General features: G+C 40.2%; 1 protein-coding gene across 3 annotated transcripts in view; it reads right to left on the bottom strand.

Moving 5' to 3' along the window:
• Positions 1–296: 296 nt before the first annotated feature.
• Positions 297–25,227, bottom strand: part of ZCCHC17 (zinc finger CCHC-type containing 17) — a 49,482-nt gene continuing 24,551 nt past the window's right edge. For 2 of the 3 annotated variants that reach the window (XM_043446163.1, XM_043446164.1), the window contains exons 4-8: positions 24,260–24,360; positions 22,754–22,845; positions 15,409–15,509; positions 13,214–13,359; positions 297–1,203 (exon numbers count right to left, since the gene is read on the bottom strand). In XM_043446163.1, the coding sequence (XP_043302098.1) occupies positions 1,042–1,203; positions 13,214–13,359; positions 15,409–15,509; positions 22,754–22,845; positions 24,260–24,360 (602 nt within the window). In that variant the 3' untranslated portion in view covers positions 297–1,041. The remainder of the gene's footprint in view (positions 1,204–13,213; positions 13,360–15,408; positions 15,510–22,753; positions 22,846–24,259; positions 24,361–25,227) is intronic. The other variant, XM_043446165.1, reaches the window with a different exon arrangement.

Here is a 25,227-nt window from a genome sequence, read left to right as displayed (position 1 = left end):
TGACTGCTGAGCTTCTGCATATGTGCCAGGCCAGGACTCATGGTTACAAATTCTTATTGGTTCTCCAATCAGCCCTGGGGGAGAGGTCATCTGATCATTACAGAAGTGAGGGCTTATAAGTGATCTCCTAAGAAGGCTGTGACCTGCTAGTGCCTCTGGCTCTGTACCTTAGCTGGGCTGCTCTCCAAGGTCTAAAGTGACATATTAAATGTTTTCCTGTCACCTAATGCAGCCTCAGTGACTTTTAAGTCTGTAAGTTTACAGGAAGAAGGATTATACTAAAAAGGACTCTCAGCAAGTTTAAAACCAGACACACTTCCATTTAGTACCAGGAATTTAAGCAGAAACCTGAAATGGAACCAATTGACTCACACTGTAGTAAATACAAAGTAAAGCAATGATTTCGGCTTGAGCTGTCTGGTTCAGTGGTCTGGCGGAATGTCACAAACAAGCTAAGTCACTGCAAACAATGTTTTTCTGGCTGTGACCACTGGCTGTCACTTCTAACATAGCAGAATCATGTTGGGGGATGGAAAAAGTGAGCACCACTTCTTACCGTGTTCTCCCTCATACTGCCAATCTCCCTCTGCCCGTGTGCTGGATGTAGCAGAGACCATCCACCAATCAGGCCAGGGTAGGTAGGCCAATAGGGAGGGGCCAATCACTCTGTTCAACTATAGCCAGACTCACCCCCACAGCAGTTCCTGTGGCTCTAGCCTGGACTCCTGTACAGGAATCTGGCTCTGGCAGTGGCAGCTGGAGAGGGTAATACGACCTCCTGCTGAATGAAGTTGGGTGAATGAATGGGTGAGCTGCAGGGGTCACTTGCAAAGGGACCAAGAGTGATAAGGAAACAACTCATTCAGGCAGATGCTTTTGATACCTAACTCCCAGACTTGCCTGTGGCACAAGGGGACGCCATCTCCCATGGGAGAGAAGAGGGTGGGAGGCCATATTCTCACACTGAGTCTTTCTAGGAGCCAGGGCTTCAAAGCACAGGCTCCGATTCCTTCTCTCAGCCACCCTCTCTACTCTCCACTCTCACTCCTTGTGCTTCTTCTTGTGCTTCTTCTTCTTTTTCTTCTTCTTTGCTGCCTTGCTGTCCTTTGATGTGTGCCTTGCCCTCTTGCCTGTATCACTCTCAGAGTCTGAGCTGTCAGAGTCAGATGACTTCCTGTCTCTATGTTTCTTTTTCTTCTTTTCCTGAAAAAAAAAAAAAAATTAAGAACTCAACATTATATGTGTGTATTTACTTTAAAAAAACATGGCATGTAATCATTAGGGGATAACAATAAATTAGAAAACATTTATAATAAAATAAATTACATCTTTAAGTACTAACAAGAAAAAGTGCTCAAAACAAATGGAAAAGGATCAAGTCATAATGCAGTATGTATTCTTTTTTTTTTTGCAGTATGTATTCTAAGTGCCAAGGTATATAACATATATACATACATATGTAATATACATTTACATATATAAATTATAATATTTTGCACAGTAAATTATAATACACATATTTAACATATTTGAATATACTTAAAATCACAGAAAACAGTGAAAAGGACACAAACAGGCAACAAGTGTTAGCTTAGGAATGAACTGAATACAGGGAAGCTGGGGCCCTTCACTGTCCTTTTCCATTTTTTTTAAATAAGCATTTATTACTTTCATTTTTAAAAAGCACAATATATTAATGCTGAAAGTCAAGTCCTTAGAGATCACCTGGTCTCTCAAGAGACAGTACCTCACACGTCCGAGAATAAGAGAATAATAGATTGAGAACTCCTGACTCCCAGACTGGTTTCTATCAGACCCAGCTGTCCGGGGAAATAACCGCCATCAACTAATAAAGCCCTACCTGCTGTCCTTGAATATTTATCATCTCTAACTTTCACAACCAACCTTACAAGAGTAAACTGATATAGAACTTTCTCAACACTCCACCCACCCCACCATGCTGCCAAATTAACAGCACAAATGCACACAAAGAATGAGACACAGACCCACGGGCTTCTGTAGGGTACTCAGAGCAATTTTTAAGCATTGCATAAACTCTTCCTTGGATTGCAAATGTGTATGTTGCCTTGGTAAGGTTTCTAAGAAGAAGAGATTATGGGAGGAAAAAAGACAGTAGAAGAGGACAAGGCTGCTGCTCCTCCCATAGGCTTCTAGTCAGCATCCTGAGAGCTGTGAAGTCTACCTGACAGACCAGGTCTTGGGAGCTGGCTATGAGAAAACAGTGGACCAAACACAGAACCAGGTGTTAGACCCAGACTTGAGTTCTGGCTTTGCCACTTACATTACTCTTATGTAACCTTGGGCAAGTCATTTTACCTCACTGTGGCCTAGTTTCCTCAAATGCAAAACAGAGATAAGACCAGCACCTATGTCACACGGCTATGATGAAGATTTAAAGAGACAACATCTGTGGCTGGAGAAGCTGAAAACCACTTGCCCCTGATCACACAGGCAGGGTTGGGATCTGCATATAGATCATTTGACTGGAAATCTGAATTTTGCTCTGTAGCACATGGCCCTCTTCCTGTACAGTGATGGGAGGCCTCATGGTAAATGGTGGTCAGAACAACAATTTTGGAACAAGACAGAATTAGGTTCAGATTTCAACTCTGCCACTTACTATGTGACTTAGAACAAAAGACTTAACTTTTTTGAACTTAAGTTTTCTTTTTACTAAACTACAAATAATAAATGCCCACTTCAAAAGATGCTATGAGGATTAAACATGGTAAGAACGGTCATTAACTATAGCTCCTGACACAGTAAGTACTCAGTGATAACCAGAAGTATCATACTATTCTCTCAGAGAATTCCCAGGATGTTCTGACAGTCTAGCCAAGTATCTACAGCAGATAAGTCAAAGTTCTGAGAGAAAATTTTGGTTTAAAATTCTTTCTTGGAGTCTCCAGTGGAGCAGAGACAGGGGAAGTTTGCCAGGCCCTGTTACCAAGCTGTTACCATGTTACCAAGCTGTAGGAACCGTGGCTGGGAGAAGCTGAGAGTCGGCAGATCCATGGTTTGTCTTATGGTGTTGCAATCTCCTGGATGGCAAGATCATGGATGCCAATCACAGGCTATATAGGCTTGGCAGCCTTGTCAGTTTCTGCCCCTCAGGTAGGACAGAGTCCTGGAAAAGTAAATAAGCAAGTGCAGAGTCTGGCACCAACTCCCCCAAGCCTGGCCCACCCTGGATAAATAAATGAGAAAGGAGAGTAATAATGCTACTTTACAACCAAATAGCACTTTAGTTTATCTAGCTTTCCACATCTCATATCTAGTAATATTAATCTGGTAAGGTCAAAATTCAGGAATTATTATTGCCATTTCACAGAGGTAAAAACAACTGAGAGGTGAATTGAGCTACACCAAAGACAAGAACAGGGCTTCCCTTGTACCTCAGATGGTAAAGAATCTGCCTGCAGTGCAGGAGACTCTGGTTCGATTCCTGGGTCAGGAAGAGTATTCTTGGGCTTCCCTGGTGGCTCAGACAGTAAAGAATCTGCCTGCAATGCTGCAGACCTGGGTTTGATCCCTGGGTTGGAAAGATCCTCTGGAGGAGGGCATGGCAACTCACTCCAGTATTCTTGCCTGGAGAATCCCCATGGATGGAGGAGTCTGGCAAGCTGCAGTCTATGGGGTCGCAAAGAGTCGGACATGACTGAGCAACTAGGCACAGCACACACAGCAAAGACAAGAACATTAAACTTTCAAATCCAGAGTTTAGCATTATTTGTACTTTGCTTTCTCTCAATGATGAATTCTCAAAAGGAGGAAAGAGAACAAATCACTAGAGAACCCTGGCATACTAGAATGTGGCCTCTAGCTAGCAAGGAGGACTCAGGGAGATGGTCTTCTCGACCTCAGTCTTGACATAGAGGCTCTTTTGCACTTGACATAGAGGCTCTTTTGCACTCTGAACAAAGAAAATCTAGTCCTCCAGCAGGCTGGCACCATTTTCACTGTGTGTCTAATCTTCAGCTGGAGAACAAAACTTACTTCATATGTTGTAGTTCAAGAGAAAAGTTGGGAGTTGGGGTAGAGATGAAGATGGAAAGTCAGGGTAAAATATGCTTCTGGTCCCTCAACTGCATTCAATGGGAAAGAGGAGCATAAGATAAAGGGTAGTGAACCAGGGGTGTGAGCTCATGGCAGACAGGCCAGAAGGACAGGGGAAAGAAGGCAATGCTCAGAACCACTCTCAGAAAAGCACACACCCTGTACTACAGCAGTTAGTCCAGCCACGTTCTCTATAGTTCTGAAAAAGGATAGCAGTGACCTAGCGTGAGATAAAAACAAAAACTGAGAAAGGGGAAATAACAGCAGTTAACACTTATTGCATACCTAGTTTTCTAGATATTGGGCTGGGCACTTAGCGTACGTACTTCATGACCTTCACAACAAACCTATTAAGTGGATATAATCATCTCTATATTTTCAGGAAAGAAAATTCTAACTTCAGAAAGGTTTACTGAGATACAGTGCTTTGCCCAAATGGTAGAACCTGGATTCAACTCAGGCTGGGCCCCAAATCAGATGTTCTTCACATGGCTTCCCAGCTGACTCAGTGGTAAAGAATCTGCCTACCAATGCAGGAGATGTTGGAGACACGGGTTCGATCCCTGGATCGGGAGGATCCTCTGGAGGAGGAAATGGCAACCCACTCTAGTATTCTCGCCTGGAGAATCCCATGGACAGAAGAGCCTAGGATGCTACAGTCCATGGGGTTGCAAAAAGTCAGACACGACTGAGCAAATCAGATGCTCTTTATAGCTCTGTGTATATTAACGGCAGCACCTAAATTAGCATTTTTTAACCCAAAGGCACTGATTAGCCAGAAATCAAGCAAGCAAGCATATTATTCTTTTTTATTCTTTTTTTTTTTGGTTGCACTGGGTCTTCGTTCCTGCACACAGGCTTTCTCAAGTTGCAATGAACAGGATCCGCTCTTTGTTGCTGTGCGCAGGCTTCTCATTGTGGTGGCTTCTCCTGTTGCACACAGGCTTTAGTGGTTGCAGCACAGAGCCTCATTAGTTGTGGTCTGTGGGCCCTAGAGTATGTGGGCTCCCGTAGTTGCAGCTTGCAGACTCTAGAGCGCAGGCTCAGTAGTTGTGGCACCTTGGCTTAGCTGCCCACAGCATGTGGAACCTTCTGGGACCAGGGATCAAACCCATGTCCCCCGCACTGGCAGGCCAATTCCTATCCACCGTGCCACCAGGGAAGTCTTTTTCTATCTATTCTTAAGAACTATTCTTGAGAAAGCACTGGTTATTTATTCTCTTATTCTTGAGAAATGATTGATTCTCAAAAGAAAATTTGATTCTCAAACTGCTTCTCCAGGGTGAATTTCTGTAAAGTAGGATGGAAGGTGATTCCTGGTTAGAATTTGCCTATAAGCCCCACTTTATCAAAGCTGGAAAGGGTAAGACCGGAAGGAAAAGGTTTATTAATCAACTCACAAATATTTACTGAACTTTACTACCTACAAAGCATTTTAGAAAGCCATAGTTACATACAATGTTGCTTAGGAGATAAGAACACACAGATTTTTAATATAATTCAGACAAACAGAGTACCTTCTAAAACCACAGTAGCAGATGCAAAGTAAACACATTTAGTAGCTCAGTAGTAGTGACGGGCACCATTCTTTCAAACCTGAGCCAACCTCGTCAAACAAGGGAAAGAATAACTCCCTATAACCATACAGTATACTCATTCAACAAATATTTGTTGAGTACCTTCTATAAGCCAGGAATATCTACTAATTTGTCTCTTGTAATACTTGAATGACGTTAGAAATCAGGGATCAGAAGCCTTCAAGGTACACACTAATCAAGGAGAAACACTAATTAAGATACTAGGCAGTCAATGGAAGTGATGTAAGAAAAGTACAAGCAACATACCACGGACACATAAGGGAAGAAATCAATTATATCTGAGGAATTTGGAATGGTCTCATGAAGGATAGGTAATGTGTTGTACTTCTAAAGGATGAATATGGCTTTGGCAGGTGGAGTAGTGGTGGTAATGCTGACGGAAGAAGGGAAGTGAGGGTCTTCCAGACAGAGGGAAGACAGATGAGGTAAATGCTTGAAAGATCCCATGTGGCTTATTTACCATGTACTGGGTCTCATCACTTCTTTCTTACTCAAAGACATCAGTCCAAGAATTTTCCCCTCTCCTCTGCATCAAATTTTCCTTTTTCAGTGGCTCATTCCCAGCAGTAAACAAATGTGCTCTTCTAGTTCCCATTAAAGAAAAAACCAAAACCCTCCTAAGCAATTTTAACCAGGTTAAAATTGTTAACCTGGTTAACACCACTACTGAAACAGGTTTTGTCAAAGTTACCAATGATCTCCACACAGCCAAATTCATGATAAATCCTTAGGCCTCATTTACTTGATCAATCAACTGCATTTGACGCAGTCTATCTTCCATAAAACACACTCCTCACTTAACTTCCACCACATTCTCTCACTCTCCACCAACCTCCCTAACTGTTCTTTTTCAGTCTCCCTTGCTCGTTCCCTTGCTTTATAACCTCTAAAAATTGAAACACTCTGGGGCTCAAGTCTTCCAACCTGTTCTCTTCCCTACATTTACTCTCCAGGCAATCTCATATGTGAACTCAAATACCATCTATCTATAGATGGCTCCCAAGTTTATATCTTACCTGAGCCTTTCCTTTGAACTCCAAAACTACACATCCAACTGCTCACTCTACACATCCATGTGTGTACATGATAGGCTTCTATGCCTCACCCCCTCCCAAACCTACTCTCCCGCCCCCAGTTTTTGCACCCATTTTCATTGATGACAACTCAAACTAAACCCAACTGCTCTCCATTCCCAAACTTACTTCTGTATTCCTTCTCTTAGCTCAGTTAGTTAACCCAAAACCTTGCAGTCATCTTCAATTGTTCTCTTTCTTATCTCACATCTGATCACTCAACAAACTGTCAGCTCTGCCTTCAAGATATATCCACACTTCAACTCCCTTCTCACCACCTCCACTACTATCATTCTAGTCCAAGCCGCCATCATCTCTCATGTGGATTATTGATACTGTCTATTATCTAGCTTGCTACTTTCACCTTTGCCTTTTGACCATTTAATTTCCATACAGTAGCCACTTACAAGAGAAGTCAGATTATGTCATCCCTCTACTCAAAACCTGTAATGACATCCATCTCATTCTAAGTGAAAGCTGAAGTCCTCATATTCTCATATAAGGCCCCGATTTCCTCTAGCTCATTCACTTCCTATACTGGCCTCCTTGCTGTTCCTTAAAAATGCCAAGTTCATTCCCAGTACCTGCTATCGTACTTATTGAAGGGCTCTCTTACCACTTCTCTGAGTAGCTTGCTTTCTCACTTCCTTCAAAGATCAACTCAAATGATGCTTTATGAGAAAAGGCTGCCGTTACCATCCCGTCTAGAATGGGAAGTCACCTATTCCCTTACCCCATTCTACTATTCCCTATCTCTCATAACCAAATTAATTTTTATCCATAGCACCTATTGGGCTTCCCTGGGGGCTCAGACAGCAAAGAATCTCCCTGCAGCGCAAGAGACCCAAGTTTGATCCCTGGGTTGGGAAGATCTTCTGGATAAGGGAATAGCTACCCACTCCAGTATTCTGCCTGGAGAATTCCATGGACAGAGGAGCCTGGAGGGATACAGTCCATGGGGTCGCAAAGAGTCAAACACGACTGGGCAGATTAACACACAACACACAGCACTTATGACTACTTGAAATGTTAGTATTTACTTACTAAGTTCATTATCTGTAACCCTCATTAGAAAGAAAGTGCCATGAATTTTACCTGTTTGGTCACTACTGTACCTGCAATGACTAGAACAGAGCTTGGCATATAATAGAAATTCTTTTAATGAATGAGGTTGGAGTAGAGTGTGTGACAGAAGGGACTGGTAAAGAGATGACACTGGGATGTTGGACAAATTGTGAAAAGTCTTAAAGGAACTTAGACTTTTCCATAGAAAAAGGGGAATCATAGAAGGCTTTTGAGCAGACTACACTGGATGACCCTCTGTGCTCCAGCAGAACAGGCCCAGGACTGGCAACCTCTCTCGAAGGTAGGCACCAGAAGTTCTCTGGACAATAGAACAAAGCCAGCACTGCAGCCAAGGGATGGCATTTCTATTTCTGTTTTCTATATATAGTACAGCAGAGAGTAATTATAGTAGCCGAATCAGAAGAAAATTATATTCTGGATCAAATATAGATAAACTTCACTATAATAAGTGGGCAGCCTAACCCCAAGGTAAATGCTTCCTCATAATAGAGCCTGATTTAGAAAGACCCATGATGGCATATGATAAGTGAAAAAGGCTAGCAAAGCACAGACCACAGGTTCATGGAAAGAGTATCCAGGGCTTCACAATAAAAGCCTCTATTCCCATTTTACTAGCCTCTTCATGGCCCATTTCCATTTGCAACACAGAGCTTCCTCTTGTTCTAATTATGGCCAAGAAAAATGACTTGCAATTTTCAGACACTGGGATGAAAACTGTCATGTAATGAATAGGTATAGCACTGAATTAAATCAATGCATACTAGATTTTTGTACAAGGCTTCCCTGGTGGTCCAGTGGTTAAGACTCAGCACTTCCACTACAGAGGGCATAGGTTTGATTCCTGGTTGGTTAACTAAGATCCCACATGGCATGCAGAGTGCCCCCAAAAAAAAGAAAAGGAAAAAAAATTAAGATATTTTATAAATTGTAAATACTAAACAAACGTAAGGCATAAAAGATAATGAAGGAATTAATGACAAGGCGAGAAGACAATGATGCTAGCTGTTTTCTTGGTAGAAACAATGGGCACCAAGGGGGAAGATTTTAGTTTCAATTCCCTTAGAGCACTTTTTAATCAAAGAGGACTCATGAGTCAGAAGTTCATATACACAAAGGTACTTTAAAAAGTAGTAAGGTATGATGACTATTACTGCCACTGTTCACCAGACTATTTCTCTACTAAGTGAAGAGCAACGGAAGGTTGGATAATGAATGGGTTGACTAAGCAGGTCATAAAGAGCCTCATACCTAGCAGATCCTTAATAATTATTTTGGAGAACTAAAATACACATCTCAAAGCAGCTTTAGAAACAAAGCAATAACTAATTGTACCAGCTGTATTAAGAAATGCAAAAACAAAAACAAAAAAAAAGAAATGCAAAAACACTCAAAGACCCACAGCAGTGAGAAAACCACAGAACCATTTTAGGAATCTGACAAACACCATTTAAACTCTAAAAGGTTAAAAGAGAATGAAAAAAATCCCTGCAACATATAAATAGAATTCAGTTTAAAATCAAGCTCTACTAAAGAAGTAAAATTATGTGTCTATAGACACGATCTTTATGTAGAAAATCTTTAAAGATTTCACAAAAAATTATTAGAACTAATCTATGAATTCAGAAAAGTTGCCGGATACAAAATTAACAAACATACAAGAATCAGTTTCTATACACTAACAATTAGCAATCCAAAAAGGAATTAAGAAAACAATTCCATTTATAATAGCATCAAAAAGAATAAAACTTAATCAAGGAGGCAAAAATAGTAATAATTCTACACTGAAAACTATAAAACAATGCAGAAAGAAATTATTCCAAGGCAAATAGAAGGGGAAAAAGTAGAAGCAGTGATAGATTTGATTTTCTTGGGCTCCAAAATCACTGTGGACAGTGACTGCAGCCATGAAATTAAAAGACGCTTGCTCCTTGGAAAGAAAACTATGATAAACCTAGACAGCAGAGATTAAAAAGCAGAGATATCACTTTGCCAACAAAGGTCTGTAGGTCTGTATAGTCAAAGCTATGGTTTTTCCAGTAGTCATGTATGGATGTGAGAATTGGACCATAAAGAAGGCTGAATACTGAAGAATTGATGTTTTTGAACTGTGTTGCTGGAGAAAACTTCTGAGAGTCCCTTGGATTGCAAGATCAAACCATTCGATTCCAAAGGAAATCAACCCTGAATATTCGTTGTAAGGACTGATGCTGAAGCTGAAGCTCCAATACTTTGGCCACCTGATGCAAAGAGTTGACTCACTGGAAAAGATCAGGATGCTGGGAAAGACTGAAGGCAAAAGGAGAAGCGGATGACAGAGGATGAGATGACAGATGAGAGAATATGTCACCAACTCAATGGAGATGAATTTGAGCAAACTCCAAGAGATAATGAAAGACAGGGAAGTCTGGCATGCTGCAGTCCATGGGGTTGAAAAGAGTTGGACAAGACTTAGCCACTGAACAACAATAGTTACAGAAGAGAAGGGAGTAATAAGATAGCCACAGCCTCAGAGCAGTCCACATTCAGAGTTAAAGCAGAGGGCAAAAGAGAATCAAGCAGTGAGATAAAGAAGGGTTTTTCCCAAAAAAATCAGATGTCCAGACCCAGGCCTGTGAACTTGGTACTTAAGAGGTAGAAGGGAAGCATGTATTTTAAAAATCTCTGTGGGCTGGGACTTCCCTGGTGGTACAGTGGACAAGAAATCTGCCTGCCAATGCAGGGGACTTGGGTCCGATCCCTGGTCTGGGAAGATTACGGCCCATGCGCCACAAATATTGAGCCTGTGCTCTAGGGCCCACGAGCCACAGCTACTGAAGCCCACACACCTAGAGCCTGTGCTCAGCAACAGGAGAAGCCTCACACTGCCAACCAAGAGTAGCCCCCACTCACTGCAACTAGAGAAAACCTGCATGCAGCAAGCAAGACCCAGGGAAACCAAATAGTAAAAAAAAAGATTTTTTTTTAATCTCCTTGGGCTAGTTCAGTAGTCAGAATGTAAGTGAGAGAGGTAAGGAGGAAAAACACACAGTAGTAGGGGGAGTGGGAGGAAGGAAGAGAATTGAGATATTATAAGGCACCACAGACAGAACCTGGTGACTGATTATGTACGGGATAGAAAGGAGAAGAAAATTAGTTGCACGTTGTTTCTTTCTTGGAGACTGGAAGGTTATGCTGTCATTAAAACTAGAAATACAAGATAGAAGGATAGAAGCAAGGGTTTTGGTTGTTGTGTTTTTACGGGGGTTGGGGTAGGAGGGTGTGTATAGTGAGAAGGGCCAAAGAAGAGCTAATGATAGCCGTGACAGGTAACATTAATTACAAACTTACTTATCAGTGTTTTGTATCTAATTTGAGGAGCTGGGCATCACTCTGCAAGGAGCACAGTTATCATAGATCACAACAATCCTACTTTGTCAGTTAAGGAACTGATGTTAGCAAACAGCACAGAAAGGCGTTATACTAGGTCTGACTGGCTCCAAGCCAGAGTTTGAGGTACCACTGGGATATTACTTAGTGACATCAAAGTTGTCAGGGCAGCTGAAGTCTTAGAAGGGATGTGATCACCCAGGGAAAGAATATACAGATTGATATATTATCACCCACATATTGGGCTAATTCTTAATAATGATACAATGGGCCTTTTTCCTTGTCCAAAAATGAAGAAAATACTTAAATTTTTAAATAATGCCCACTGAGGGCAAGGACCTTATCACAGTTTTTATGTTCCTAGGTGTGCAATGCCTGGAACAAAATGACCACTTAATAAAAGTTTGCTAAAACTTTAAAACAAAACCAAAGAAAACCCCAAAATTTAATAACTGGCCACAACTAAAAAAACACTACACTATATGAGAACAACTATTTCTAACCTAATTATAGCATAGTCTTTTTTTTTCCCATTTCCTCTCTGTGCTGTATGTTACAAATGCACTGGGTTTTTTTCTGCACTACAATAATGTCTGTTTTATGAATTATATAGATAGAAGACACAACTCAGTGAGACAGGCACTCTTATCCACTGCTGGATGCAAAGTAAGTACTTTTTAGAAAGACAATTTGATAAGATGTATAGAGTCTTAAAGCCCTTATTCAGTAATCTTACTTAGAAATTTATCCAAAGAAAGGAATAAGAGACGTGGCCAAAGACTAGGTTGAAGTATTCAAAATATCCCACAAAAAATACAATTAAATAAACCGTCATTTAGCCATAGGATAGAGTATCATATGGTGCTCTTAAATCAAGTTTTGTTTTTTTTTTTTTTTTTTTTTTTTTTTTTTTTTTTTTTTTTTTTTTTTTTTTTTTTTTTTTTTTTTTTTTTAGTAGCAATAGTTTCTTTTTTTATTTTAATATACTTTAGGAAACAATATACAAAGCTGAGCTTTCCCACCGTCTCCAGCAGGAAGCTCCAATTACACAAATTTAGCGTTTTGTGATGGCTAAGAACAGCAGTCAGCACCAGACTTGAACAGTTAGCTACAACACAGACATCCTTCAAAAGGTTTTGTTTTTTTTTTTTAATCAAGTTTTTAAAAATACTTAGGGCTTCCCTCAGAGAAGGCAATGGCACCCCACTCCAGTACTCTTGCCTGGAAAATCCCATGGACGGAGGAGCCTGGTAGGCTGCAGGCCATGAGGTCGCTAAGAGTGGGACATGAGTGAGAGACTTCACTTTCACTTTTCACTTTCATGAGCTGGAGAAGGAAACGGCAACCCACTCCAGTGTTCTTGCCTGGAGAATCCCAGGGACAGGGGAGCCTGGTGAGCTGCCGTCTATGGGGTCGCACAGAGTCGGACACGACTGAAGTGACTTAGCAGCAGCAGGGCTTCCCTGGTGACTCAGACGGTAAAGAATCTGCCTGCAATTCAGGAGACCGGGGTTTAATCCCTGGGTTGGGATGATCCCCTGCAGAAGGGAATGACTACCACTCCATTATTCTTGCCTGGAGAATCCCATGGACAGAGGAGCCAGGCAGGCTACAGTCCATGGCATTACAAAAAGTCGGACACAGCTGAGCAACTAACACACACAAGAACACTTTAGGATACTAGAAAATGCTTTTGATAAATATAATGAAAAAAGTAGGATACAAACTATACCTAGCAAGATGATGATTGTGCGTTTATGTGTAAACACATCCATATATATATATGTGAAAATCATATATATATATACAATTACATAGAGAATTATATATTTTATATATATATATATATATTTACCTAGAAAAATATAACAATAAGAGTCTCACTGGGTGGAAAGATTACAAGAGATCCTAATGTTCTTTATGTTTCTCAGTATTTCTAAAATTTCTGCACAAAGTATGTTTTTATTTTAAAACTCAAAAAAATATGATAAATAAAAGCAAGATAGCACTCACCTTCTTTCTTTTTCTAGAAGAATTTCTCGTGGGGTCAGGCTTTTCAAACTCTGCTGACTTTGTCTCTTCTTTCTCCTCTTCCTCATCGGGTATCAGAGAGTACTTGGTCCCACCTGGTTGCATGAAACAATCCTTTGCAAAGTGGCCTACAGAAGTAGAAAAAGTAGGGAGGGAAGATGCAATCTCTCCCCTTAGCAGGTGGATCTTCCCCAGAAGCTCCTGAAGGGCTGGCTGGTTCAGGAGGTACTACTAAGTTCATTCACAGCAGTTGCTGCATTCAGAGCAGCTTGATGGCATTGCTCACTCAACCAGAACCAGACAGGCAGCTGGTCCTACAGCTGTGGGAAACGCTGGCACTGCTTTGGAAATCGCAAAGAATGTGAGGATATAGGCTTGTGCTGCCCTCATTTGCAACTGGGTTCAGTAATTTTTAAAGCTCTTCTTGTTACTGTTCAGCTGCTAAGTCGTGTCTGATTCTTTTGCAACCATAGCTATGGACTGTAGCCCGCCAGGCTCCTCTGTCTGTGGGATTTTCCAGAGAAGAATACTGGAATGGGTTGCCATTTCCTTCTCCAGGGGATCTTCCCAACCCAGGGACTGAAGCCACATCTTCTGCATTGGTTTTAAAGGTCTATTTGGAACCCATTTCTGACAATGAAAGGCTGCTCCAGAGAGCAGAATATTTGCCGGAAGGAGCCAAGTGGCAGGCAAGGAGGCCCTAAAGGAAGACAGCTCTTAGGCAGCAGGCAGGAACACCGCACTCAAACTCAAGCCAACACATACAGAGCCAGCAAAGCCACCTAGGGGCCATCAACATTCACAGCCTGTCAGGCCCGGCAAGGCCTGAGAGGTCATCAAATCCAACACTGCATTTGCAGAAGATATGAAGGCCCAGAGTAAAGAAGTACCTCAAGGTCACACAGACAGCAGCAGAACTAAAACTTACCCTGGGTCTCACGTCTCCCTGCCCTGTGCTCTTTCTGTTGCACCCAAACCAACCACCTTTGGCCTGCCTGGGCCAAACTCCAATTTTCATTATTCTTTTCTGCCTCATGTAACACCTGGTGGAAACAAGTTGAAGGTAAGAGAACCTCACTCCCCCTGAGTCTACATTACTATGAAGGGGCCTGTAACAGATGCTGGGCTTCCCTGGTGGCTCAGACAGTAAAGCGTCCCTGGGTCGGGAAGATCCCCTGGAGGAGGAAATGGCAGCCCACTCCAGTACTCTTGCCTAGAAAATCCCATGGATGGAGGAGCCTGGTAGGCTACAGTCCATGGGGTCGCAAGGAGTAGGACACGACTGAGCGATGTCACTTTCACTTTTTTTTAAAACAGATGCTACAGAGCTGGTTTTATATGAGCTTTTTGTAGGCCCTGCCTCAGGGGCACAAAGAATTTGATAAGATCATCAAAAAGCTATGTGTAAACTACACATTTTTCCCTTCCCCTCTACATTAATGATAAATCAGGACAAACCCCCCACCTCAACCAGGGCACAAATCTGCTACCATTCGTAGAAAAGTCAAGAGAGCAAGGTAGATGAAAGGCTAGGGAGACCTGGTGACAAATTGAGGTCACTCTGAAAATGAGAAGATGGCAATCCCTCTCATTATAGCTCCAACGAAGGAAGTCAGGCTGAAAGAGCTCTTTAATATTTGAGTAGGACTGGAGGAAACTTGAGGAAACAAAGCTAAAAGGAAGTGGCTAGCCTGTATTCTTTACTACGAAAAAAATATTGTACTCAGAACTCGGAAGTTATAGAGATAAAGGTAAAATAAGCAAGAAAGGATTGACTTGGATCCTTAAGGAATATATTTCCAAGTCACTTAATTTTTGCAACCAAACAATAATGGTCCTTAGAGATAAATAGACTGTTGATAATAATCCAACACTCTTACCCCTCCTGTCATAGTATATGGGGGCCCTGCCCAGGCAGGGTATTGCCTATGGAGAGAGAGGAGGAGTAGTAATAGTGTAGTATGCGGCAGGGCAGCATTCAGAAAAGGAAACAGAAAAAGCAACAAGTCATGAACTCTGATGTGAGTCTAGTAGGAACAGCAGATGAATGAGCAGGGGAGGCCAACACTTGGCTTAAACCCAAGGAGCTCTAAAGGCACACTAGGGGGCCTCCCTCATCCTATAAAGGGTTCATCCACAAGGAGAATAAAATTGAAATGGCAGAGGCTTCACCTTACCTTTACAGCCACACTTCTTGCAGGTGGTGTTCAGGACAGCCTCAAGGGTGATCTTCTGCCCAGTGTAATCCTGGAAGGACCGCCTCCGCCTCTCTTCTTGCCTGTAACGAAATGATACTGACTGTTGGCCCTCTTAAGAGATGTGGCCAGAGATACTACTAGTTAATACTCTATGTTGGTTTTTTGTTTTGTTTTTGGCAGGTAGAAGGGAGAAAGGAAAAGCACTGGGCCTGAGGAGACAGGCAGTGAAAGCAACAACATGAACTAGACAATTTTTTCATTCAGGACAAGGCTCTGAATTAATTACTATGAATAAGACTAGATTTCATCTCACTGATGCACAGGGGATGAAGATACAATTACTCACCTTGTTAGGTCCCCTACAACACTTACAAGGTCACTCCTGGGTGACCATCAAAGATTTCTTAGAAAATCAAGTCCAAATTTCTTATATGGGTATTTAAGGCCTTTCACAAACTGTCTCTAACCTACTTTTCTGGCCTCATCTTTACTTGTACAATATGCTTGAGCCAAACCACACTATTTTACCTTCCCCAGATGGCTCACTGCTTTTGCTTAGGCCCCTCCCTCTTTCTGAAATGCTTTTCTTCCCCTCTTTACTCCCACCTCACCACCTAACTACACCCAAACATGTCAAGGCTCGGCTTAGTTATTGCTCCTCCTTCTATCAAGTTCTCCTCCCTAAGTCCCTCAGCCAGAATTAATCTCTTTGTTCATAGTCCCATAACACTTTTTAAAAATTCTAAATATATGACCAAAGAATAAAATACACACAGAAAAGTACTCACAAGTATACAGCTTGACTGATTTTTCACAATTTGAAATATCCACATAATCAGTACTCAGAGAAACAGAACATCACCAACACCACAGACGCCCCTCCAGCCACTGCGCCTCCTCCAAGAACCACCACTCTTCTAGTTCCTAACAGAATAGATTAGTTTTACATATGTTTCCAAGAGAATCAGAGCATGAATCCTTCTGTATCTGGCTCCTTTCACTGCTTTGTGAGATCCATCTAAGTGTTGTGTGTGGCTGTGGATCACTCATTCTCATTGCTATAAAGCATTTTTCTGTTGGCGAATATTTGAATAATTTCTACTATGAGAGTGCTTCTGTGAACTTTCGAGCACATGTCTCTTGGTGAACTTGTATATGTACATGCATTTCTTTTGGGAAATGCCTAATTCCAGGTAGGAAGGGAACTACTGAGTTACAGTGCATCTGTCTCAGTAGACACTGCCGTACAGTGTGTTTACCAATTACACGGCTACCAGCAGAGCCGAGGCGCCCCAGCTGCCCCAGCTTTGTTACCTTTACTATAATACGCAGGACCTACACAGGGTATTCTTAGAAAATGTTTAATTGAAGAGTATCACCCCTGATCACTCTTCCTTTCAGACTCAAACTGCATCCTATATACACTTCAATCCTAGCACATATCACACCACATAGTTATTTCCTTCTAGATCCGGGCCCATTTAAAAAATATCTTACTTGTCTTTGTTTCCCTGGCACCTCAGCCCAAGGCTTGGCAAGCAACAGCATCAATGGATGCTTGCTGAAATTTCTTTGTCCTTTATCCAAAATATTTTTCTTTACCTGAATGTCTTTAACTTTGAACTCTGACTTCACCTAGGCTTTTCTAACTGTTCACTAGCAGGTCTCTCCAGAGTCCGGCAAAAGTAGAGAAATATTTTGCCAGAAGAGCCACATTACCCAGAGCAATGCTGAATAATCAAAGCAGAACAAAGCTACTCACTTCACAAATTCTAGTCAAGTTTTATGGGCTATGAGGGCTTAAGACAGGAAACAAAGAGGATCAAGATACTCCATATTCTGTCCCATTCATTCTTCAAAGTTCAGCTCAAATATCGCATCTTCTGTAAAATGCTCCCTGTTACCACAGGCAAAGTTAAATACTCATTTTATTTTACTAATTTGTTTATATTTTGCCTCACCGTCTATTCCACAACCTGAAGAGAAAAGCCAGCTCATGGGAAAAGACCCTGATGCTGGGAAAGATGGAAGGCAAAAGGAGAAGGGAGCGGCAGAGGATGAAATGGTTAGATGGCATCACCAACTAAACAGACGTGAATTTGAGCAAACTCCGAGAGATAGTGAAGGACAGGGAAGCCTAGCGTGCTGTAGTCCATGGGGTCACAAAGAGTTGGATATAACTTAGCAACTGAACAACAACAACTTTATCACAACCAGGGCTTGAAAGGTAAAATCTATGTTATACTCTTTTCTATATTTGAGCAGACAGCACACCATCTAGCATATTGTTGTCAAAAAAAAAAAAAACACGCAAAGCTATAAAGTTCTATAAATTTATGTCTGTACTGCTGACTATTTACATCTGACTTTATGTCTATGGCTAATGAGCACTTCAACTGTGGTTTGTGATTGAGGAATTAGATGGCAAACTTTATTTACTTTCAATTAATTCACAATTTAATCGCCTGTGTGACTAGTGGCTTACCAGTTGGGACAGACCACACAAGCATATGGTTTAAGTTCTAAAGTCTGTTCATATCCCTAGCTTGTGCCCTAGAAGAATCTTACTCAAATGATAGAAGGTCAGCTGTCTGGTATGCGTCACAGGAGAGGGTTCATTCAAAGAGTGAAGCTTGAGGAACAAACACCAAGGTGAGGAGCATGAAGAAGTAAATAGTGAGTTACTTACCTAGGGTAAAAAGTTTCAATTAGGTAAGATGAGTAAGTTCTATAGTCAACAATACTGTTAACAATACACTTAAATATTTGTTAAAAGAGGGTAGATCTCATGTTAAATGTTCTCACCACAATAAAATTAAATTTTAAGAAAACAAGGCAGGTTCTTGGGGACATAACTTGAACAGTCACAAAAACTCCATTGCTTTCAGATGTCATTTGTGGAGTTCAGTTTCAAGTGGCTATGAGTTGCAGCCTAAGCAAACCCTCATTATAATCAATTCCAATCTGCTGTAGATTCAAACATACCATAAGCCAAATCATACCTCCCACCTAACACTCAATTCAACAAATATGGCACTCACTCCCTTTCTGTCCTTATTGCCACCAAGCTAGTTTAGGCTTCAGTACATTTCACTTAAACAGCAATAACTCATTTACTGGTCTCCAGCACACATAGTAGGATTAATCTTTCATTTTTAAGTGTAACTAATAAGAGGCAAACACCAGTGCTAGTACTAATGATGTGACGAAGTATACTAAAGTGATAGGACATGGAAGAAAGAGATATATAAATGGACAATTACAGTGTGGTCATACATAAACGCTCTTTCTAAAGACTATACTATGCTGGTTGAACCCAACTGGAAACTGTATTTAGCCCTTTTCCATTTGCAGATTCACTTATTAGATGACCTTGTTAATATTCAATACTTTGGGGCCTGAGGGAATGAAATATAACACCGCTAGATTTTGATGGAGAATGAAAGGTAGTTGTCAAGCAGTGGGTAGCTGGAAACAACATGAAGATATTGAGCCTAACAGGGTGAAGCCAGAAAATGGGGTACCTGGAGAGAATCATCTACTCAGGAGTCTCTCCCATTCAAAGGCTTTAAAAACATTCATATTCTTTGACTGACATGCAAAGCTGTCCACAGTCTGACTCCAACCTATCTTTCAAGCCCTACATTCTCGTACCTAACAATACCCTCTTACAAGACTCATAAATGTGCCACATGCTTTCCTGCCTCATGCCTTTCCTGAAACTGTTCCTTCTTCCTGCAATACTATTCTTTCCCCTGCTGCCTGACAAAATCTTACCTATTCTTCAAGACTTAGCTCAACTGTCCCCTCTTCTCTGACCATCAAGGCCTGATATCAACTCTTCCTCTTCAAGCTATTTCCTAGAATCCTTCCTTTAAACCACTCTTTTACTATTTATTACATGTTGCCTTGTATCAAAGTTATTTGCACAATTACTTCATTACACTAGGCAGTACGTCCTTAGACAGAAACCTTGGTATTGCCATTGTACTTCAAATAGAATAGGAGTCCAATAAACATTTGTCAAATAATAAGTAAATGGATACACTAACTAAACAACTACTATACATCAGGCATTATGTGAGATAAGAAAGATAAGAGGTGGCCTCTGCCTCATGGCTTTTATATAGTCTTTCAAAAGAAAGAGTGTGGGGGACTTCCCAGGTAGTCCAGTGGTTAAGACTCCATGCTTTCATGGCAGGGAGCATGAGTTTGATTCCTGGTCAGGGAACTATGATCCCTGCATGGCATGCAGAATGGCCAAAAAATTTAAAACAAATTAAAAAATAAAAAAAGAAAAGGTATGATAATCTCAGATACTAGAGGAAAAATGAAGAAATATTTAAAAACAATAACTACAAGTAGTTGCTATATGTTAAATTTCTACTATAGATTAGACAAGAAAGTGAAAGTCGCTCACTCCTATCCGACTCTTTGTGACCCCATGGACTATACAGTCCATGGAATAGCCTTTCCCTTCCCTTCTAAGCTAAGGCTCTTTCTAAACAAGATTTAATTCAAACCATACCATCATTTCTATTACACCAAGATGTAGGTGCCATTCTCTTGGTACAGTGAAGATATACCTTCACTGAGGTTCAGAAAGCCTAGGTAATCTCTTCAGGGTCATACACTAGCCTGGAGCAGAACTAGGGCTCTTTCTGATTCAAGTCTAACACTAAAACCTGTCATCATTCCATTATAGTCTACAACAAAATACAAATAGTTTACAACAAAAGTTACTGTTCAGCCTTTTGGTCATTACTAGAAATAGCCCATACATAGAAACATGTATAACATAAAACCAAGGGGTCCTTTCCTTTCGATTTTCTTCCCTCATTGTAAGAAAGAGATGCAGCTCTTTTATCTTGTTTTATATTTTTACCCTTTTAAGAGTGGCTTTAGGAAATTTCACTGCTTTTTAATGTGTCTGTATAGACAGGACTCTTTGGAGCAGAAATAATTTATTACAATGCAATCAGTAAATATCACACTTAACATTTCTGAGCTCAGAATTATAAAAAATTTCAAATGTAAAGTATTTGTCAATAATTAGCCCTACCCAAAAACAAAAACTCAGCCCTTCAAACCTGTCAACATTTAGAGACTAAACTACAGTAATATGAAAAATTCTAAGTCACATGCAACACCTAGAAGCATCATGTGGGGAAAACAATATTAGTTTTAACATCAGAGAGACCTGGATTCAACCCACCATAACTTGTTATACAATTACAGGCAAGTTATCACCAAGTATCAAGCTAGAAACTAAGAAAATAAAGTAAAATGGAAATAATGGCCACTTTGCAGGTTGTTATAAGAATTAGACACATTAATGTACATGAATCACCTTGCCTAAGTCTGACATATAGTATGTATTCAATAAATATTACTTCCCTTCCTTCATATTCAAAATTATTTTTTTTTCAGAACTATAAACATAAGGGCTTCTAAACACTGCATTGGCAAGACCCCACTCAAACAACACTTTTTTTTTTCTTATTTAAAAAAATTAAATAACATTATGGCCACTAAGAGCACCAAATTAGCATGAAATAAACAATGTGATATTTTATGTAAGAAGCAATAAAATAATGTCATGGTCAACCTGAGGATAAACATATAATTTTAGTTGGCTTTCTGAAACACTAAAAACAATTCATAAACCCCTCAGCCTCCTTCAAGGGATATTAAAGATCTAGGAACCCCTGATTAGAAACCACTTGTGAAGTGAAAGTCGCTCAGTCATGTTCAACTCTTTGCGACCCCATAGGCTATACAGTCTACAGAATCCTCCAGGCCAGAATACTGGAGCGGGTAACCTTTCCCTTCTCCAGGGGATCTTCCCAACCCAGGGATCAAACCCAGGTGTCCCGCATTGCAGGCGGACTCTTTATCAGCTGAGCCACAAGGGAAGCCCAAGAATACTGGAGTGGGTAGCCTATCCCTTCTCCAGCAGATCTTCCCAACCCAGGAATCAAACCGGGGTCTCCTGCATTGCAGGTGGATTCTTTACCAACTGAGATACCAGGGAAGCCCTAGAAATCACTGGCACACCCTAATTTTACTGAGCCTCACAGATACTGTGTTTTCTACAATTTGAAGGCAACCCTGAATTGAGCAAGTCTACTGGCATTATTTTTCCAACTGTATTTGCTCACTTTATGTCTCAGTGTCAAATGAGGTAATTTGGCAGTATTTCAAACTTTTTCATCATCATTGTTATTTCATTTGTTATAGTGATCTCTGATAATACTATTGTCATCATTTCAGCACTTTTTAGTAATAAAGTATTTTTTAATTAAGGTATACATATTGCTTTTTAGACACTGTGATATTGCACACTTAGTAGACTACAATATACTTTTATATGCACTGGGAAATCAAAAAATTCATGTGACTCACTTTATTAAGGTATTTGCTTTATGTGGTGCTCTGGAACTGAAACCACAGGATCTCAGAGCTATGCCTGTATTCAAGAAAGATTCTGAGACAGCAAATTCCATGCATCACCAGATAGTATCCTACAGAGGAAATCTATTCATAAATGAAAAGTCAGAAGAGGCTGATTCATGTCAATGTATGGCAAAAACCACTACAATACTGTAAATCAATTAGCCTCCAACTAATAAAAATAAATGGAAAAAAAAAAAGAAAAGTCAGAAGAGCTAGTGAAAGTACGGTGTTGTGTTCGGGACACAGCACATCCCAAGATGCAGGAGTCTAAAACCCCACTGGAGTTGTCCCTCGTGCATGGTCTCTGCCTTTTTTCAGTCCCAGAGCTAGAGGAAAGGCAGTTAACAAGTACCTCATGATGAATGCTTTTTGGCTAACTGGTTAAAGGGCCGAAGCAGAAAAAGAATAAGGGAAAGGAAACTAAATCATTGACAGAGCACTTCTATGCTAGGAGCAGCATATTTGCATTTCATCTTAGTGTTATCTACAACACTTTCTGGGCTTCCTTGGTGGCTCAGATGGTAAAGAACTTGCCATCAATGCAGGAGACCTGGGTTCGATCCCTGGGTCAGGAAGGCTCTGGAGAAGGAAATGGCTACCCACCCCAGTATTCTTGCCTGGAAAATCCCATGAATAGAGAAGCCTGGTGGGTTATAGTCCATGGGGTCACAAGAGTCGGACACAACTGAATAACTAAGCGCGCACACACACACACACACACACAACACTTTCTACCTCTAAAAACCAAAGATCACATAATTCATCAATATCACAGTCTACAAACAGTGGAGTTTCCAGGTGGGCCTGATTCACTATATCATTCTGTGGTTTGAAAAGTTATTTTAACCATTCCAAACCTTTTACCTACTCAATGATAACGTTGTTGGGATCAAGGTCCTTCCCAGTCCCTTGGTTGACAACCTTCATGGAGAGGGATACTTTTATCCTATCATTTTTCATCTGAAAAATACAAAAGCAAAATCGGCAAAAGCTCAAAGTACATCATTTGGACTGTTGGTCTAAAATTATCTAAGAATTGGAAGTTTTTATCATGTATCTAACATTGAGTTCCTCTAATGGTCAAGGTCCTGTGCTAGGAACATTTTGGGTACTAATAAGCATAACAGGCAAATTCTATGGCAAAGGCATTTCTGGAAATGGTTTTATCATTCTTGACCCTCCTTAGGGGAAAGACAAAAATGATTGCTCAGAAAGCCGGGGCCTGTGTAAGTAACCAGGCAAAAATTAAAGCTGTTTTTTTTTTATATAGTTCAGTGTAATAATCGGTTCAGAGATCCATGAGCATAGAATAGATTTCATAACATTCCAGTGGACTAGATCTCCTTTTGGACTTTGTCTAAAAGCTTCTTAAACATGAAGTCAACTAACAGTGTCTTTAAATATGAAGACAGTTGTTAGCCACATTGGTCTTCTTTTGCTTCCTTCAGCACTTGAAGGCCTCTACAATTTTGGGTCTTTATCAGCTACTCTCTTTGCCTGGAATATGCTTTTCTCAACTTTTCACATGACTGGCTCCTTTTCCTTTGGGTCTCAGATCATATACAACCACCACTCCCCCAAAAGTCTGTTTCTGACCATTTTATCTCAATCAACCTCCACATCATTTGACCCTACACAGCACTTACTGTAACCTGTAGTTACTTTTAATTATTTTAGTTTGCTTACTTATCTCCTCTTGTATAGAATGTATATCCTACACAAATTCCATAACCACTAAAGTCATTTATATCTGATTTACTAACTCTTGTATCCCTCAGACCTAGTATATATTAAGCACTCAAATACTGTTGAATATCTCTTTCAGGACTGTCTCCTCTGCCATTCTCGAGGAGAAGAGCAGGTCTCAGTGTGCGTGAACATCACTCCAGTGGTCTGAACAGACCCACAAACCCTCAAGTGAGCTGCTGTTAACAGGGTCCTACAGCATTTTCTCACTTTCCCTCACATAGCACGGTGTCAGGTATTATGAAAAATGACTGTAAACTCTATGTTCTTTTTTGTTTTGTTCCAAATTGAAGTGTATTTGGAAGTTTTCTACTAAAAGACAGTTTCATAGATTTAAGTTTTCTTCTCTCTTTTTGGTTCTTTTTTTTTCCCTCCACATCCATCATTTAGATGAACTACAGGGAGGGAAGTTTTATAGATAAGTACTTACTGGACTACACTTACTATAGTTCACACTATCCTTCTGAGTTTGCATGACAGACAGATAGCCAAAAGGTTTAAATTCAGGTTAGATTATCAGAAAGAGTTAACAACATATACACACTCATGAAATATCACCATGAAAAACTCAGAAAATCCCAGCTTTACTTAATAGTTTCTAACCAGTTAAAGTTGCACAGAACTTTACCTCTCGGCCAATAAGTTTCACCCACACTTTGTCTCCAACATCTACTATCTCAGAGGGCTTATCCACGCGACAGGATGACATGTGAGTTCGATGGACCAGACCTGGGCACAAGAAGAAAAAAAGCAGTGGGCATGTCTGGTATTCCTCCTCTAAGTAACACAGTAAAGAGACAATGGGAGTTGGGGATTCACTGAAAAAGTTTTCATTAGTTTAAAACTGCAAATTAAAACAATTTGAGATGACTTTTTATACCTAATCAAATAACAAATATTCTTTAAAATAATGCTTAATTATAGAGTAGAGATGTAGAGATGTGATACAACAGCTATATTTATATGATACTGGTAAAAATACAAGTTGGTAAAATTCTTTGAAAACAAAAGGCATAAAGATGTTTATACCTTTGGTGCAAAAAAATACCACTGGAATTTTTCCAAAAGAAAAATTCAATGGAGGCAAAAATTTATGGCATATAAAAATACCTGCAGTATTATTATCTACAAAGGTTAAAAATAAAAATTATGACAAAATGTAAATGACCAATACTTGGAAAACAGCTTGATAAATTATGATAAATCTTTCATAAAAGAGTAAGCAGCCATTTAAATTAGTTATAAAAAATAATTATGATGTTAAGTGAAAAAAATAAAAATAAGGTTGCCATTTTTAATCTATTAAATTAGCAAAATATTTAGAAGAGAATAATATCCAGTGTTGATATAAATATAGTAAAATAAGAAATACTGCTGAAGCTAACATAAATTTTTAGAAATCACTTAGCAGTGGCTATCAAGAGTGATAAAAATATTTAATAAAATTAACAGACATCCTTTTCCTTGTCTATCCAAGGTCATTTTCTGGGAGAACCACCTTCCTTACATTCTGAAATAATCTGGTCAGTCCTTGTAGTTTGGTTGGAGCTGATCCAACCCCCAACTGTGGGGCTATGACACAGGCATCAAGGTACT

This window comes from Cervus canadensis, chromosome 24 (assembly GCF_019320065.1).
Source record: "Cervus canadensis isolate Bull #8, Minnesota chromosome 24, ASM1932006v1, whole genome shotgun sequence".
NCBI lineage: Eukaryota > Metazoa > Chordata > Mammalia > Artiodactyla > Cervidae > Cervus > Cervus canadensis.
Note: the sequence above shows the minus strand (reverse complement) of the source record. Positions and strands in the feature narration are given on the sequence as shown.